At 42.5% G+C, this 14,678-nt stretch overlaps 1 protein-coding gene across 1 annotated transcript; it reads left to right on the top strand.

The window, feature by feature from the left end:
- Window positions 1–14,671, top strand: serinc5 (serine incorporator 5). Its single transcript, XM_061768085.1, has 12 exons — window positions 1–280; window positions 6,011–6,175; window positions 7,860–8,038; window positions 8,748–8,830; window positions 9,118–9,211; window positions 9,587–9,798; window positions 9,953–10,045; window positions 11,628–11,754; window positions 11,904–11,973; window positions 12,150–12,186; window positions 12,722–12,866; window positions 12,952–14,671. The coding sequence occupies exons 1-12, from the start codon at window positions 254–256 to the stop codon at window positions 13,094–13,096; spliced, it is 1,377 nt and encodes a 458-aa protein (XP_061624069.1). The 5' UTR covers window positions 1–253; the 3' UTR covers window positions 13,097–14,671.
- Window positions 14,672–14,678: the final 7 nt, after the last annotated feature.

Below are 14,678 nucleotides of genomic sequence, written 5' to 3'. Positions count from 1 at the left end.
GCAGTGTGCAAGAGAGTGTTTGTGGGGAGAGATAAGGAGGTAGCAGTGGTACAGTGGCGTGTACAGTATAGAAGAGGAGAGGAGAGATCGAGGAGCGATCGAGGAGAGGCGGGCGTAGGGACGCTCTGGGCTGTGCAGGCAAGAGGACAACACCAACACAGCTCTTCCTTCCATCTCCGTTTCCATTTGCTCACAACTAGCGCCGGGCTCGCCTTCCTTTCTGTCAAACGCTGCTTGTCGCGTCTCCCGCAGCATGTGTACTCCGTGCTGTATCTCGCAGGTGAGGAATAAACGCGTTTAAGCTACTGTCGTTTTGTGTGTGCGTGCGTGCGTGCGTGTGTGTTGTTGTCGGCGTTGCGTGAGCTTTAAAAATAGAGCACTCGCCTGTCGCTTTGTGGTTTCCGCCTGATGTTGTTCCCATCCACAGCTGCTCGGTCTCCCGTCAATTAGCGTTTATTTATGTATTTTTTAAAATTGTGTGTGTGTGTGGTCAAAACTGTCGTTTACTGTTAATAACGAACATTTGAACAATGTATCATTTTCACTCATTGTTGACGTGGCTTTATGGCATAGTGATGGAAGACAAAGCTAGCTAAACATCGGTTAGCAGGAGCTGCTATGAAATAACACATTGGACGTCTGAGCAGATGTTGAAAAGAAACAAAGGCGATTGCTGAGTTTTAACAGCTGGGTATCGGGACTATGGGTGATTTCATGTGGTTTGCGTCCCCTGTATGGCTCTTGCCGTGTTCCAGTTGTACTTTTCCAGCCCCCGCCGACATTTCTGCTTCTGCTCTCTGTCATTTACAACTCAACATATGCGCCAGGTTCCAAGGCTTGTCATTTCTTTCCCAGAAACCTTTGTAAATACGTTGCTTAGAACACGTGGCAGGGTTTGCTTTGTATTTTATCTTTGAAGTGTCATTTTGAAAAATCCAGTTATGCGGTGCCTTCATTAATGATGGAAGTTTTAAAATTGTTAAAATGTTTCATAAGAATCACGGTTGTGCTGCCATATTATTATCGTTACGCACAATGTTTTTGACACTTTTCAACTTCTAAACTAAAAAAAACAAACAATCACCTGCTTCTAAACAAAATTAAAATTAGTATGTGCAAATTTCAGAAAATTATTCTGTTGTACAGTATCATCTTTACCTTTGAACGAATGAGCGTTACCCCCCCCCCCCCCCCTACAATGCTGACCAACTCTTTTACCCAGCTATGAGATTTTGCCTACTAGCTCACTGCTGAGTTGCTGTGCTCAAGACTTTAATTACACAAGCACATCTCTCATCCCAGGAAAACTCTCTCCTGTTTCCTGCTTGCTTCAGTGGCAGGGAGATGTGGAAAACTGAAGGGATTTCAAGAAAAAAAACAGCAGGGGGGCAAACCGTGAGATCAGTTTCATTTGCAGCTGTCCTGGTGGCTTTCTAATCTTTGTCCCAGACAACCATTTTGTCCATTTTGTCGTGTGTACTTAACTTTCCTGAGTTTGAATATACATGCCCATTGAGGTTTCAAGGAGCCCAAATTAGAGTGTGGTCTGTTCATTTCCTCCTTGTCCCACAAATGGAAATGAAGAAGTGGTGAGCATTGTTTAGTTTGGGCAAAGGAGTGGTCATAGTGTGGGGAGCAAGTCACTCGTACACATCATCTCAGTGGGATTGGCCATGTAGACCATGTTGCAGTGAGGTGGGGGGTAGGCTTTTGCCCAGTGCTGACTTTGGTCCAAAGAGCTGCGAGCATTGGCTGTGAGTGGAGGACAACACTGAAACCATGCGGAAGCATGTAAGCTGCACAGCTAGGCTACATGACTGTCTGGCACAGTACAAGACATTGAGGATCCATCCATTTTCTGAGCCGCTTCTCCTCACGCGGGTCGCAGGCGTGCTGGAGCCTATCCCCGCGATCATCGGGCAGGAGGCGGGGTACACCCTGAACTGGTTGCCAGCCAATCGCAGGGCACATACAAACAAACAACCACTCACACTCATTCACACCTACGAGCAATTTAGAGTTGTCAATTAACCCACCATGCATGTTTTTGGGATGTGGGAGGAAACGGGAGTGCCCGGAGAAAACCCACGCAGGCACGGGGAGAACATGCAAACTGCAAAAAGGCGGGGCCGGGGATGGAACCCCGGTCCTCAGAACTGTGAGGCAGATGCTCTAACCAGTTGCTCACCGTGTCATCACATTGAGGATCTTACAAGCTCAACGCATATTATTTCAAACTACAACAGGGCACAGGTATCGGTAACCTTTTGAAACTGAAATTGAGAGCTACTTCTTGGGTAAATATTCATGCGAAGGGCTGCCAGTTTCATACACACTTCTGAAATAACACACTTGCTTAAATTACCTTTAATTATATGCTGTTATTAATAATGAATGTTATTCGTCGTCGTGAAGACACTGAGCATGTTAATTATTTTTCACAATAATTATCAACAATTATTTCACAAGGTAGGAAACAGATATGCAACACCTTTTGTGTTAATCTCCGTAAGTGTTTACATTTTCAAATGATTACTTCTGCTACTTTCCCAGGAAATCACAATGTGCCATCATTGTTGAGCTATTTTTAGAACACACTCGCGAACTACTCATGTGGTCCTTCGGGGGCTACGTGTTGCGCACAGGCACGATGTTAGTGGCCCATGCTCTATAAGGACAATTAGATTAAATAACAGTGAAAATACACATTAAGTTTCATTCTCAGTGCCAAAACATTTTGGTGTGTTTTTCTTTTAGCTAATGGTTATATTGTTGCCAAGCGTTGCAACTGAACAGCACAGCTGCTGCAGTGCCATAAGTGTGACAGCCGATCCGCAAAGTTTGTCTTGATGAGCTGTAAAAAGTTAACAGTTTGGCTGCTGTCCCCTGCATCGCTCATTTGGTCTGTGCTGACCTTGTGACTCGGGCAGATTAGGAGAAGCCAGTGTAAAGCTGTATAGCAGAAACTAAATATGATTATAGAAGTGTTAACATACATTGTGCCAAGTCACTGCACTGTAGTAAGTTAATCACCTGTGACTGAAACTCAACACTAACAATGGAAGTGTTCACGTGATATGGACTGATTCGGAGCTACGGCAAGACGCCTCACACGATACACTCATATCATTCCTGGTCGACTTAAAGGGGACATATTATGGGAACATTTACTTTTTAACTGCTTGCGTGCGAATAGTTGGGTCTGGGATGCCTCCACCCATATTCAGTGGGAAACAATTACACAACCAAGACATATTTGTTTAGTTGTAGCTTTCTGAAAAAGGTTCTGTAAGCGAGTTGTTCTAAATTCACAAATTGGCAAGTAACAATTTTCTTTTTTCCTTAGTGAGCCTCTGCTGTTTGTACCCCCACATCCCACCACACATCTACCTGTCATTTGTACTTGTAGCTATGGGCTGTATTTGCCAAGAAAGAAGCAAAGACTTGGTGTGTATAGAAAACAGACCAGTGATCCATTTTTGCTATGTGTGCACAGCTGCCTAGATGTGGTGTGGTGTCCAATGGTGGTGTCCCCGCCCAGTGTAAGGCAACCGGAGTAGTTGTCACAGTGGCAGGGAGGCAGTCCCATGAATCTTTTTCTATTGTCTTTGATGTCGTCCCTTTCTCCTCCTTCCTCTCAAACATTTTCTGCTCCGCTGTAATTTGAGGCAGCGGGGTGTGTCGAGAGTTTTGTCTGAACTGTTTCTGTCTCGTGATACAACCTAGTCAGCGTTATTCCACGGGCGGTGCTATCATTAAGATCTTAGAGCAACTTTTCTTTTATAGTAGCACATTACTGCATAATGTATGAAAGACCGTTATCCCTCAATTTGTTGTGTAATGGCAATAATATGATTTGGTGATGAAACATTTCATTGTTCTAACAGTCCTCTGAGGGGAATCATAACTACAATGCGGCCCGAGACAAAAATGAGTTTGACACACCCCCGCCCTAGACTGTACTGCACAAGTGTCTGCTCACCTTTGTGAGTTTACATTTCTTTGTTGTGTTTGATTCATGCTACTCTTCCTGTGATTGTGACCGACACCAAATTGAGATGTTTTTCATTCAGTTTGGCTTGGAGATAGGAAAATAGTTCACAATATAAGAGGAATGATAAACATCCTGAGTGCTCAGCGAGACAGCACTGCTGAGATATTGGGTAGAGGATTTGTCTTCATTTTAAGCTTTGATCATTGAGCTGTTCTAAAAGCCAGATGGAAATGCTTCTCTCATCAAAACCACAAACAAACCCCATTTTTAGTACCTTTGAGATATTTCCTGAGGTCTTCCTACTGCTGTGTCCTACAAGAGGAGGATCTCTGTAGCTAAGAGTGCAGTTTACACTCCAGAGTTTGAGATGGGCCCAAAGGGCCGGTGAATATAACAAAAATGTGCAAAAACCTAAAACTGATGATTGTAAGTTTCTTCTTGGGTGGGGGGGGTGGAGGATGACAAATCTTTTTGGGGAAACTGACTGGTCTCCAGTCAGTTGAGACATTCGTGAGACTCTTGGCTCATTTTCTGTAAAGTATAGCAGCTGGACCAAGGAGGGAGTTATTTTGAGGGAGGATAAAGATCTTTATGCGGGAGGGCCGGAGCAACATGACAAGCAAGCAGAGGGTTGCTATGGACATTGAAGTAGTGACATATGTCAGGGACACGCTGACCACCTGTCGATATGCTCGCAGGGCAGACAGGGAGTTGAAGAGGGGGCCATGTCGTGGGCAGCGTCGGTTTGGTTACCATGGATACTCTTTTATATCGGTGTTTTTGAAGAGAATTTCTTTAGACACCCTTGCTTGGCTTTGCTCTCTCTCTCTCTCCCTCTCTGTTGTCATTGGCCCCCCTCGCAGTATTGAGTTCACTGGTGAAACACCCCCTAAACTAATGAAATCCAAACACCCTCTCTGTAAAATGGCCCTGTTTGGTTCTTGGTTAATTTCACTCTGTAATGCCTAATTAGGAGGATGTGGGTGCAGAACCATTATCCTGTTAAGCGGCGTGGAGGAAAATGCTGGCCACGGGAGCTCAAGTATGTTGACACGGCCTTGGGAGGAGCCAAGGATGGAGCCAGAAACTTTGCCAACACTGTGGCCCTAACCACACCTGCTAAAGGTTCTGTTTGAATGCCACAAAACATCCAAATGAGTAGGTTTGAGATGTAGGTCATCATCATTGTGAGCGACAAAAACTTACAATTGGCGTTGCCCATGGACACATTTAGAAATGATAATACTGTATCTTCCAACAAGGACAACAGACTTTGGCATGTTTCCTCATCTCAAAAGAAAAGAGTATTTATCAGGATTAACTACCATTTTCAGTTACAATAGATTCATCAAATACAGGCACTATTTTGTTGACATTAGGTTCATTTTCACGACTGTCTGAGCCATTATTTTACATAGCCTGACACATATTCTGGGGGGGGGGGGGGGCAAATGTGTGAAAGCCCTGGGGCAACAGAAATCTAGCATAGCCTGCCAGTTGGAAGCAAACTGTTGATCCCAGTAGGCTACCTCACACTAAGCCTTGTTCTACAAACTTACAAAGCACGGTGGAGGTAACTCCAGTAAATACAATTATAGAACGTCCTTTCCCCCCCCCCCCCCCCCAAATAGAACGTCAAGCCTGTGTTCGTGTGCTGCTGTGTGTGTCTGATTAGGGACTTGCGCAACATTTTCAGTTGACCAGTGAGGGTTTAGGAAGTTGCCTCTTGTCTCGCGCTAGCTCGTGAAAGTTCAAGTTAAGAGGCAGGCATTTAGACAAAGCGCCGTAATGGCTAGAAACCTTTTTATTCTTTACTCTAATATTGTGACAACTTCTACAGAATCTACGTTCAGTTACTATGTAATGTAACATGACTTGAGTTCTGGTTTTTCATCCCCCAATTGCCCGATTGGAGTCAATAAGTACTGAAAATCGTGTTTGTGTGCATGACTTCCAAGAGCGTGCTAAAGTTCAAAGCTGTCTTTTCATCTTCTGGTCTTTGTTTCGACATTGCAGCTGGCCTGCTGCTGTGGCTCAGCAGCCTGCTCGTGCTGCTGCAACTGCTGCCCAAAGATCAAACAGTCCACAGCGACGCGAATCATGTACACCCTCTTCTTTCTACTGGTCACCGTCGTCTGTGTCATCATGATGTCCCCCACAGTCGAGGATGAGATGAAAAATGTAAGTATGCACGTAACGCACAGACATTTAAGGAAAACACCCAAAAATGGTTTCCGTGCCTCACAGAATTCAAGGTACCTGTATTATTATATGGAAGCAAGTCTCGGTCCTCGTATTTATGAAATAAATGATTTAAATTATTATTAATTATTCAGCACGACTAGACATTTTGGACATGCGTATATTTTCTGTGAGTAGTAGTTCCATAGTTTCAATGGCCTGTTGTCCTTGAACTTTTTGTCCATATATGTCCACTCTAAGAAAATGCTCAGCGGACTGAACATGTGTCAACAAGCAAACATTTCTTCTATTATTTTATTTTTGTGTTTACAATGACTCCCCACCGTGTATCTCCTTCATAGAGTAGCAGGCAAAACATGCCCTTTGCTTTGGAGAGTTAGCCTCCTCCCTCGTCTTACACACGTACGCAGTCACGCACACACTTGGACTCTCGAAATGTCTGTCAGTGGGAAGTCCCCTGCTCTAAGAGCAACTATTGTACGCCTGAGGGCTGTAAGATTTACCGCCGTTGGAAACAGACAGCCTCTTCCCTTTTTAATGGCCATGCAAATGTCCTCCTCAACATGTCACAAAGGGTTCGAAAAAGGGTCTTTTAACCTTACGTGTTCATCTGACACTGAGATGCTGATAACTCAATCTGCTAGTGTCTCATGGTGGCGAACTAAACTCTCACAGTTTGTATAGTTTCTGTAGTTCCTACTACATAAGGAGTCTGCTATGACATTTCTCCATTCTTTTGGTGCCACATTTTGATAAGCGCATCTTGTCTCGTCTACAGTGAAGGCCACAACAAACTCTTTATCTTCTCCACTCTGTTAAGGCCTTTTTTTTTTTTTTTTTTTTAGGTAAGAAATATTTTATTTTGGTGTTTTATGATGGCTGTATCAAGAAATTCCAATTGTGTTTTGCTTATCGTCTTTCTCAATACCATTCCCTCAATTTGCTTATACAGTAAAAGGCTGTTAATGTTGAGTTGGAACATGTATGTTTTATATATATATATACCAAAGTTTTATACAACATCCACATGCTTTATTGTTCCATGTTATGACTGCTGGCTGTTTTCCGGCCGTTTTGTGCATCCTGGTTGTTCCCAGCCATGTTGCGACTACTCGCTGTCTTTCGATAAAGACTAGTTGAGTGCAGCTTGACAAAGATCATTGTTTTTCTTTCCTTTTCTTCTCTGTCGCTCTCACTTCTGTATTGCGGATGTGATTGTTTTGCTTAGACTTCAGTAAGGGGTGAAAACTCGTAAGACTTGTACCTTTCCCTCTCTTTGCAAAGACTTTTCTTTCTTTTTTTGTAATAAAAACACACAAAGAGAAGATTGCTTCCTTACTTATTCTGCCAAAACAACGTATTCATCTGTCTCTTCTGTTTGTAAACACTGAACCGTAGCTGTAATACTCCTCTTAACAGCTTGCAGCCATCATTTCATGAAAGAAGGCTTGGAGGAGAAAAATCAGGCTTGTCGTTGCCGCCCGTTTGCTCTTTTTGCTCCTTAAGAGGCGTGACGCGCAGAATAGACGCTATTGGACCTTTTCACTGAGGCCTAGACAAACATGAGTGGAGGTGGTGGGAGGTGGGTGACAGCGGGTTTCAAAGTGGTTCAATACAGCAGTGGGCTAATCCACTTTGGATTTGTGTGTATGTTGTCACTTAGATCCCCTTCTACAGTGAACTGTGTGAGAAGATGAATGCAGGGAAGAACTGCAAGACCCTGGTTGGTTACTCTGCCGTCTACAAGGTGTGCTTTGGCATGGCCTGTTTCTTCTTCATCTTCTCCATCTTCACCATAGGCGTCAATAACAGTACTGGCTGGAGGGCAGCCATACATAACGGGTAAGAATCCTTTGTCCAAGTTGACACAAAAAGTTAGATCTGCTCATATGAAAATGCATTTTCAGCGAGTCACAGTAGGTTGTACGCGCATTCTAAATATTGCACCTATATAAGAGTTTAATGAAACATACAGGACATCCATTATAGTCCATCCATTTAGTTTTTGTAATGTGGGAAGGAAGCCAGACTAGTACCGCACAAGCACTGGGAGAAAACATGCAAAGTCCACCGTGCTGCCAAATGACAGAAAGTTAAAAAAAAAAAAAAAAAAATATATTTAAAAAAGGAGATAAGCCATCGGCATTCAAATGCATAAAATCTTGCAACAATGGTTTTTGTTTGTGTTGTTGTTATATGTTGTAACCGTGACGTGCACATATTAGGAGGTGGGGGATTTCTTCATCCTGGATGAAATCAGGGCGGCATGGTGCTGCATGTGTTCGTGTGTCTGCCTCTCAGAGTTGACAGCTTCTTGGTTTGAATTTCTGCTCAGGGCCTTCCTGTCTGGATTAGTATGTTCTTCTCTGTGTACTTTGGCGCTCTCCCACATTCCAAAAACATGCATGTTATATTATTTGAAGACTAAATTATCCATTGGGGTGAATGTAAGTGCTAATGGTGTCCTGTGACTGACTTCATTTCTCTCTTTTTTTTGGGGGGCGGGGAAATATACATATATTTGTATTAATAGTTAATGTCATTGTTTCAGGTTCTGGTTGCCAAAATTCATTTTGCTTGTAGCCAGCTGTGCAGGAGGCTTCTTCATTCCACAAGAGGAAATATTTCTGGAAGGTAAATGCTGTGTATTACATTTTCATCTTGACTATAGCCACCTTTAAATGGTAGGCTAAAAGAATGGTATCAATAACGATAGATAAAAGCATGTAATAAGTCGTAGTATTTTAGGACAGTAGATGTGATGTTCACTACTTTTACGCGTTGCACTGACACGTTGGCTGTTTTATTCTGCTGCTATTTCTTCTGCTTCTTTACAAATCAAAGTTTTGCACATTGGGACAGTAACCTGTGACAAATTCTTGGTATTAGCTTTAACAATGAACTGAATGTGTGTTCCTTAGTGTGGCGCTATATCGGAGCTGCTGGCGGCTTCATCTTCCTGCTGATCCAGCTGATGCTGCTGGTGGAGTTTGCCCACAGATGGAACACAAACTGGTCAGTGCGCCGGGCTTCGGAAGCACACGATGCCACGGCAATACAATGCATGGTGTTGGTGAGAAACTGAGCGGCTGGGACGTACTCGTTCTGTGGGTTTACGTGAAGAAATATAAGTTTGGCGAGAGTGAGTCTTGTAGCTGTGTTGTTGTTGTGGTGGGAGGAGGGATTTGGGCGGCAGTCCGCCACTGTCCAAGTTCACTCGACGTGTGCACTGACTCTCCTACAGGAATAACTCACCAGACATCTCTGTCTTTGATTTATTTCTTCAGGACCCAGTCGCTTTCCCTTTTCCTTTTCTTTACCCCACATTCATGTTGTTTTGGCCCTGTTTTCCTTTGATCCCCTTCCCTCTGTATGTACTTGCATACGTAGGAGCTCAGGAGTGAAGTATAACCGCTCGTGGTACGCAGCGCTGGCCTTGGTGACTCTGGTGCTGTTCAGCATTGCGGTGGGAGCCGTGATCTTCATGGGTCTGTACTACACCCACCCCACGGCATGTCACCTCAACAAGATCTTCCTGGGCATCAACGGCAGTCTCTGCCTCATTGTGTCTCTGCTTGCAATCTCCCCCATCATACAGAAACGTAAGGACCTCGAAAATGCAGATCAAAATGAAAGCTTCTTTCAAAATGTGCTTCGTCATTAGTAAGAACGTTTTGTTCGAGCGGAGGAGTTCTTAGATTCTTAGATTCTTAGGTTGAATCTCCCTGTTCTGGTTACCTTTTTGTGTCCCCTCAGTTCAGCCCACATCAGGCCTGCTCCAACCCGGAGTTATCAGTGTCTATGTCATGTACCTCACCTTCTCAGCATTCTCCAGCAAACCGAGAGAACGTGAGTATGAATGCATAAAGTCACAGTGATTAGCAACTCACGTCAATAGAGAATGGAATTCAGGTGTCATTTGTTCACGTTAGGCCCGGCCCGCCTCGCACCGAGCGACTCGCACGCCCGGCGATTTGTCCCTGGCAACACATGCCAGGGACAAATGCAACGGAAAAAACTGCGACCCCTGGTGTTCTTATCTGGAAACCACATTTTGAAGTGCCACATATTATCGGTTAAAGAGTATGGCGCGATATTGGCAAGGAATTGCCACCGTAGCCAATTTATAATAGTACAAAGAGAGGAAAAGGGGTAGAAGAAAGGAGAGTGTGTGGATATTTCAGAGGCTGTTGGCAGTGATTTATTGACTGCACTGGGAATCTCCATGATTTGCTTTTTAGCCACAGTTACATATGAATTATAAATATACTTAAGTATTATTGTAAAACACAATATAGATCGGCCAGAAACCGTGTATGTCCAAATATGGTCAAATTGATATTTTAAAAAAAAAGAAATCAATACTATTGGTCTGTCCCAAGTTGGTCGATTGTTTTTGGCAATATTAACCAATCTAAGGTGATAAAAATAGGTTGAATGAATCTATTAACGCGCTTGAACTTTCAAAATGGCTAGGAAGTGTTGTTAAACTGTGGAAGCCTTACGGAATATTTGTCGCCATTTTGGAAGTCTAGATGTTTTTTTTTTTTTTTTTTTTTTTTACACAATAACAAGTAAAAATAGTTAGAGTAGATACATTTGAGTAGGCTTGTTTTGTTACAATCATCGGTGTAATGCTTCATTGCAGAAGGCAGCTCATAAGCCATAGAGGTAAGTCTGCGCGCCGATTAATATCCGCCTAATCAGCGCATTGTTTTATTGCATCACTCATGGCTCTAATTCCTTTGAAAAAGAGTTTGGGGAGATGACGTAACACAGGCGTTTGCTTTTGCGAAGTACGAGAGTTTTTTTTTTCTTTTTTCTTCACGGCCGGGGGCTTGGTATGAGTGCACACACTTTGAAGTGCTGGCTCCATAGTCTACTATTTTTATCGGTTACTGCATATAATAAATTAGTGCTCTTTTTTCGCATACTAAATTAGCAATTAAAGCATAATAAGACTATGTGCCCTAACCCACACACTTAAAGCAATTACTCACAAAGCTATCTATGTGCTGGCATAACAATCAGACACCTGGATATGTTGTCTTAAGGCTGGACTAATATGTCAATTTATCAACCTCGAGTTTGGAACTTAACTAGTATGGAAACATCATGAAGGGAAATGAATGTGTTGAATCATTTTATTATAAGCAATACAATTACAAACACAAAAACTTAGTTAACCTGTGTTAATATTCACATATAAAAAAACAATAGAACCCTAGCATCACTCCTGTCCTATTTTCTTATTTTTTTGTGGCATTTCACAGACTGAGCTACTGCCACCTCATGTGTCCCACATTTTCCCATCACTTATCCATCTATGAGGCCTCCATAGTAAATAATTGATCATTCTTGTACTAATGCATATGCATGACATTGCTCTACATGCTGCTCTTAATAGCTGCTGGTGCTTTTGTACTTGCAGTGGTGGAGAAGGATGGAATGAACACAACCGTGTGCGTCTTTCCCTTCAAATCTGGGAGGGAAAGTGACAAGAAGATCGTCACAGCTCTCGGAGCCGTTATCTTGTTTGGCTGCATCCTTTACTCCTGGTAACAACTATCGCCGAGATAAGAGCGCGGCAGAAAATTTGATTCAGTAGCCGTCTGGAACGGCACATGATTAAAAAAAAAAAAGACTTGTGATGGAAAATTACAGCCTCTCTGTTTTTCCTCCCTCCATCCCTCCCTCCCTCCACCAGCCTGACCTCCACGATCAAGCGAAGATCTGCGGCGCTCCGAGTGTGCAGAAACAGTGAACCGGAGACCGAAGTATGCTCAAATGTTTTACTCTGCTTGAGTGCGTGGTGTGCTAACATTTGTTCATAGTTTGAGTTCAATTAACAGAAGCTGAAAAATATTTCAATTGGTTTCGACTCAGGGGACATTGTGTCTATTCAAGATATCTTTGCCCACGTGGGTTTAATGCGTTTGTCTTCATCCCTCAGAGAGCCCGATGCTGTTTCTGCTTTGGGGATGACACAGGTAGAAAAATCCCTTTTTCTTCATTCCCTCTCGAGCCCGTGTCCCTCCAGCCTGTTGAGTGTGTGAATATGTTCCCAGTGGTAGTGTGTGCATACAGAGCGCTTCTGCTCATTGTTATTCATCGCACTGATGCGACATGGTGAGAAGGTATTGGTCAGCAAACGCAGCTGATGTCACTGTTACTACAAGGTTGGCGGTGTCAAGTGTGGAGCCGTTTGTGGGCTTCTACCGCCACCTGCTGGAGGTGGAGGGGGAGGCAAGGCAACACAATCCAAAGGAGCGTTCAGAAAGTGCAGATGTCAATGTTCGAAGCAATAAGTGAATGCTTGCATTTTACAATCTTAGTAGCTAAGAGAAAGTAAACATTCAACGGGATTATCCATGTTGAGTTTAAATGGCTGTCATTTGTGCACTTGGAATTTTGGTTGCTTTCAAGCTTATGACCCCACATGCACAGAGCAAATTCTGTACCTAAAAAAAAAAAAAAAATGTCTTTCTTTTGTGAATTGCTTTGACTGAATTGTTCCACTTTCAGATGACTACGATGAAGAGAAGACCGGCGCAGGGCAAAATGTGGTGTACGATGAGAGCGAGGCGACCAACTACAGCTACAAATATTTCCACTTTGTCTTCTTCCTGGGTTCCCTTTACGTCATGATGACCATAACAAACTGGTTCCAGTAAGTCGTCAGTCAGGCTTGCTCATTTAGTGGAAGTTCCATCCCAGATTTTGTATTTTCACCCACTTTGATGAATCCTTTTCAGCTATGACAACTACAGGATTGAGAAGCTATTGGACGGGAGCTGGTCAGTGTTCTGGATCAAGATTTCCTCTTCGTGGGTCTGTCTGCTGCTCTACATGTGCACTCTCATCATGCCCATCATCTGCCCCAAGCGCTTTGAGGCCTAGGACACAGTCGCCACAGTCTGGTCAGGTGACTTCCAGTTGAGCTGTCACCATGTAGCTTTGAGAATGAGCCAAGGGACCAGTGACCTTTTCTTTTTTTTTTTTTTTTAAACCTTGAACCATTGTCTTCTACTGTCCTCACCTTTAGAACTGGAGGAAGGTCTGATACCTTTTATTACACTATTTGCAAATGTTTCTTACGTGTTATGCTGTTGATACCTCGATGGTATTCTTTTTTCTTTCTTTTTTTTGTACAATTACAATGTCTGGACATTTTGTATTACAATCCAATTTAAAGGTCATGCGAATTCTGTTCATTGTGAACTCACCCTCACTATTTCTGACTTTCTGTTCATTTTCCCCTGTGTGAGTCTTGTATTTGTTTTCTCCCAGCTCTATACAATAGTTCCATAAATTTGTAGCAAAAATAATCAGATCAATTTGTTTAGTGTTTTCCGTGTGAAATAATTTTTATTTGTTTGTTTTGAGTCCCTTTGTGAGGGAAAGTGCAAAAACTGAATTACATTTTACAAATTCATCTCTCAAGCTTATATGTATGTGAGTATGCTTTGTCATATTGTGTTCCCTTTTGTAGATTTTCTTTTTTTTTTTTTTTATGCAAAAAGAAAAAAAGCTCTCTGTCGTTTTGGATTTTTCGGGTTTTGTCAAACCCAGTGCTCCCTTTTGAGCAAAGTCTTTTTGGGTAGAAAAAAAAATATATATATATATTTACCATTGACAAAAACGCTCATCTTTGCTGTGTCGATTCTGTATAATCGAAGCCATTTTGTTTAACAATGACAGTAGTAGATGATGTTCCAACTGTAAAGCGTGCAGCGGTTTGCCAAAGTTAGATGTTAGATGGAAAACAACTACTGAACTCTCCATGGAAAATGTATTCACTTGCAGATTTTATGTTTCCAGCACATTTAAGACACTTAAATCAAGTTGTGTCTATTTTTATGGATCAGCTTATACTAAAAAAAAAAAAAAAAAGTTATTCAACACTGGATGTTGAGATTACGGTTAAATTAATACTCACAAATGTTTGTTAACAGTAAATTGTTTCTCACACACCACCACTAAACCCTGTTGTTTTCCTAACAAATCATTTTAGTAACTTGTGTACGTTTTTTGCTTAGATCGTATTGTGGAAATATTAATTATTAAAGTGAAACATTTGTTCAGCCCTCACAAACTGGTTGGTGGTAAAAAGTCTATTTGTATTTATAAAATGATTGGTTTAAAGGGACAGATTCAGATTCTGCGACATTCATCCTATTTATGTCCTTCCCTTCCTTTTGGACACATTGTTGCACACAAATGCAGCGGAACAACCAAAGTCGGAGACAATGGCTGGATGACTTCCAAGACGATGGACGGGGAGTGATTTCAGAATATAGCCTGTGAGCAGAAGGGTCCCGTGTTCTAGCCCCTGGAATGGCATAAATGGGATCAGAGAGACTAAAGCCCCGATTTGAAATGGCCAGATTAGCCAAACCTCATATTCAGGAAATGGTACTAACTGTTGTGGACGAGCTGGTCCATGCGCTGATTCATTAAATGTCTGAAAAATGAGTCAATC

This window comes from Phyllopteryx taeniolatus, chromosome 3 (assembly GCF_024500385.1).
Source record: "Phyllopteryx taeniolatus isolate TA_2022b chromosome 3, UOR_Ptae_1.2, whole genome shotgun sequence".
NCBI lineage: Eukaryota > Metazoa > Chordata > Actinopteri > Syngnathiformes > Syngnathidae > Phyllopteryx > Phyllopteryx taeniolatus.
The sequence above is the reverse complement of the archived record's forward strand: the minus strand, read 5'-3'. Positions and strand labels throughout refer to the sequence as shown.

Coding starts and splice junctions, on each gene's coding strand:
- serinc5 (XM_061768085.1), top strand. CDS start 254: ATGTGTACTCCGTGCTGTATCTCGCAG. Junction 8,039..8,747: donor AGGGCAGCCATACATAACGG/GTAAGAATCCTT, acceptor TCATTGTTTCAG/GTTCTGGTTGCCAAAATTCA. Junction 8,831..9,117: donor AGAGGAAATATTTCTGGAAG/GTAAATGCTGTG, acceptor TGTGTTCCTTAG/TGTGGCGCTATATCGGAGCT.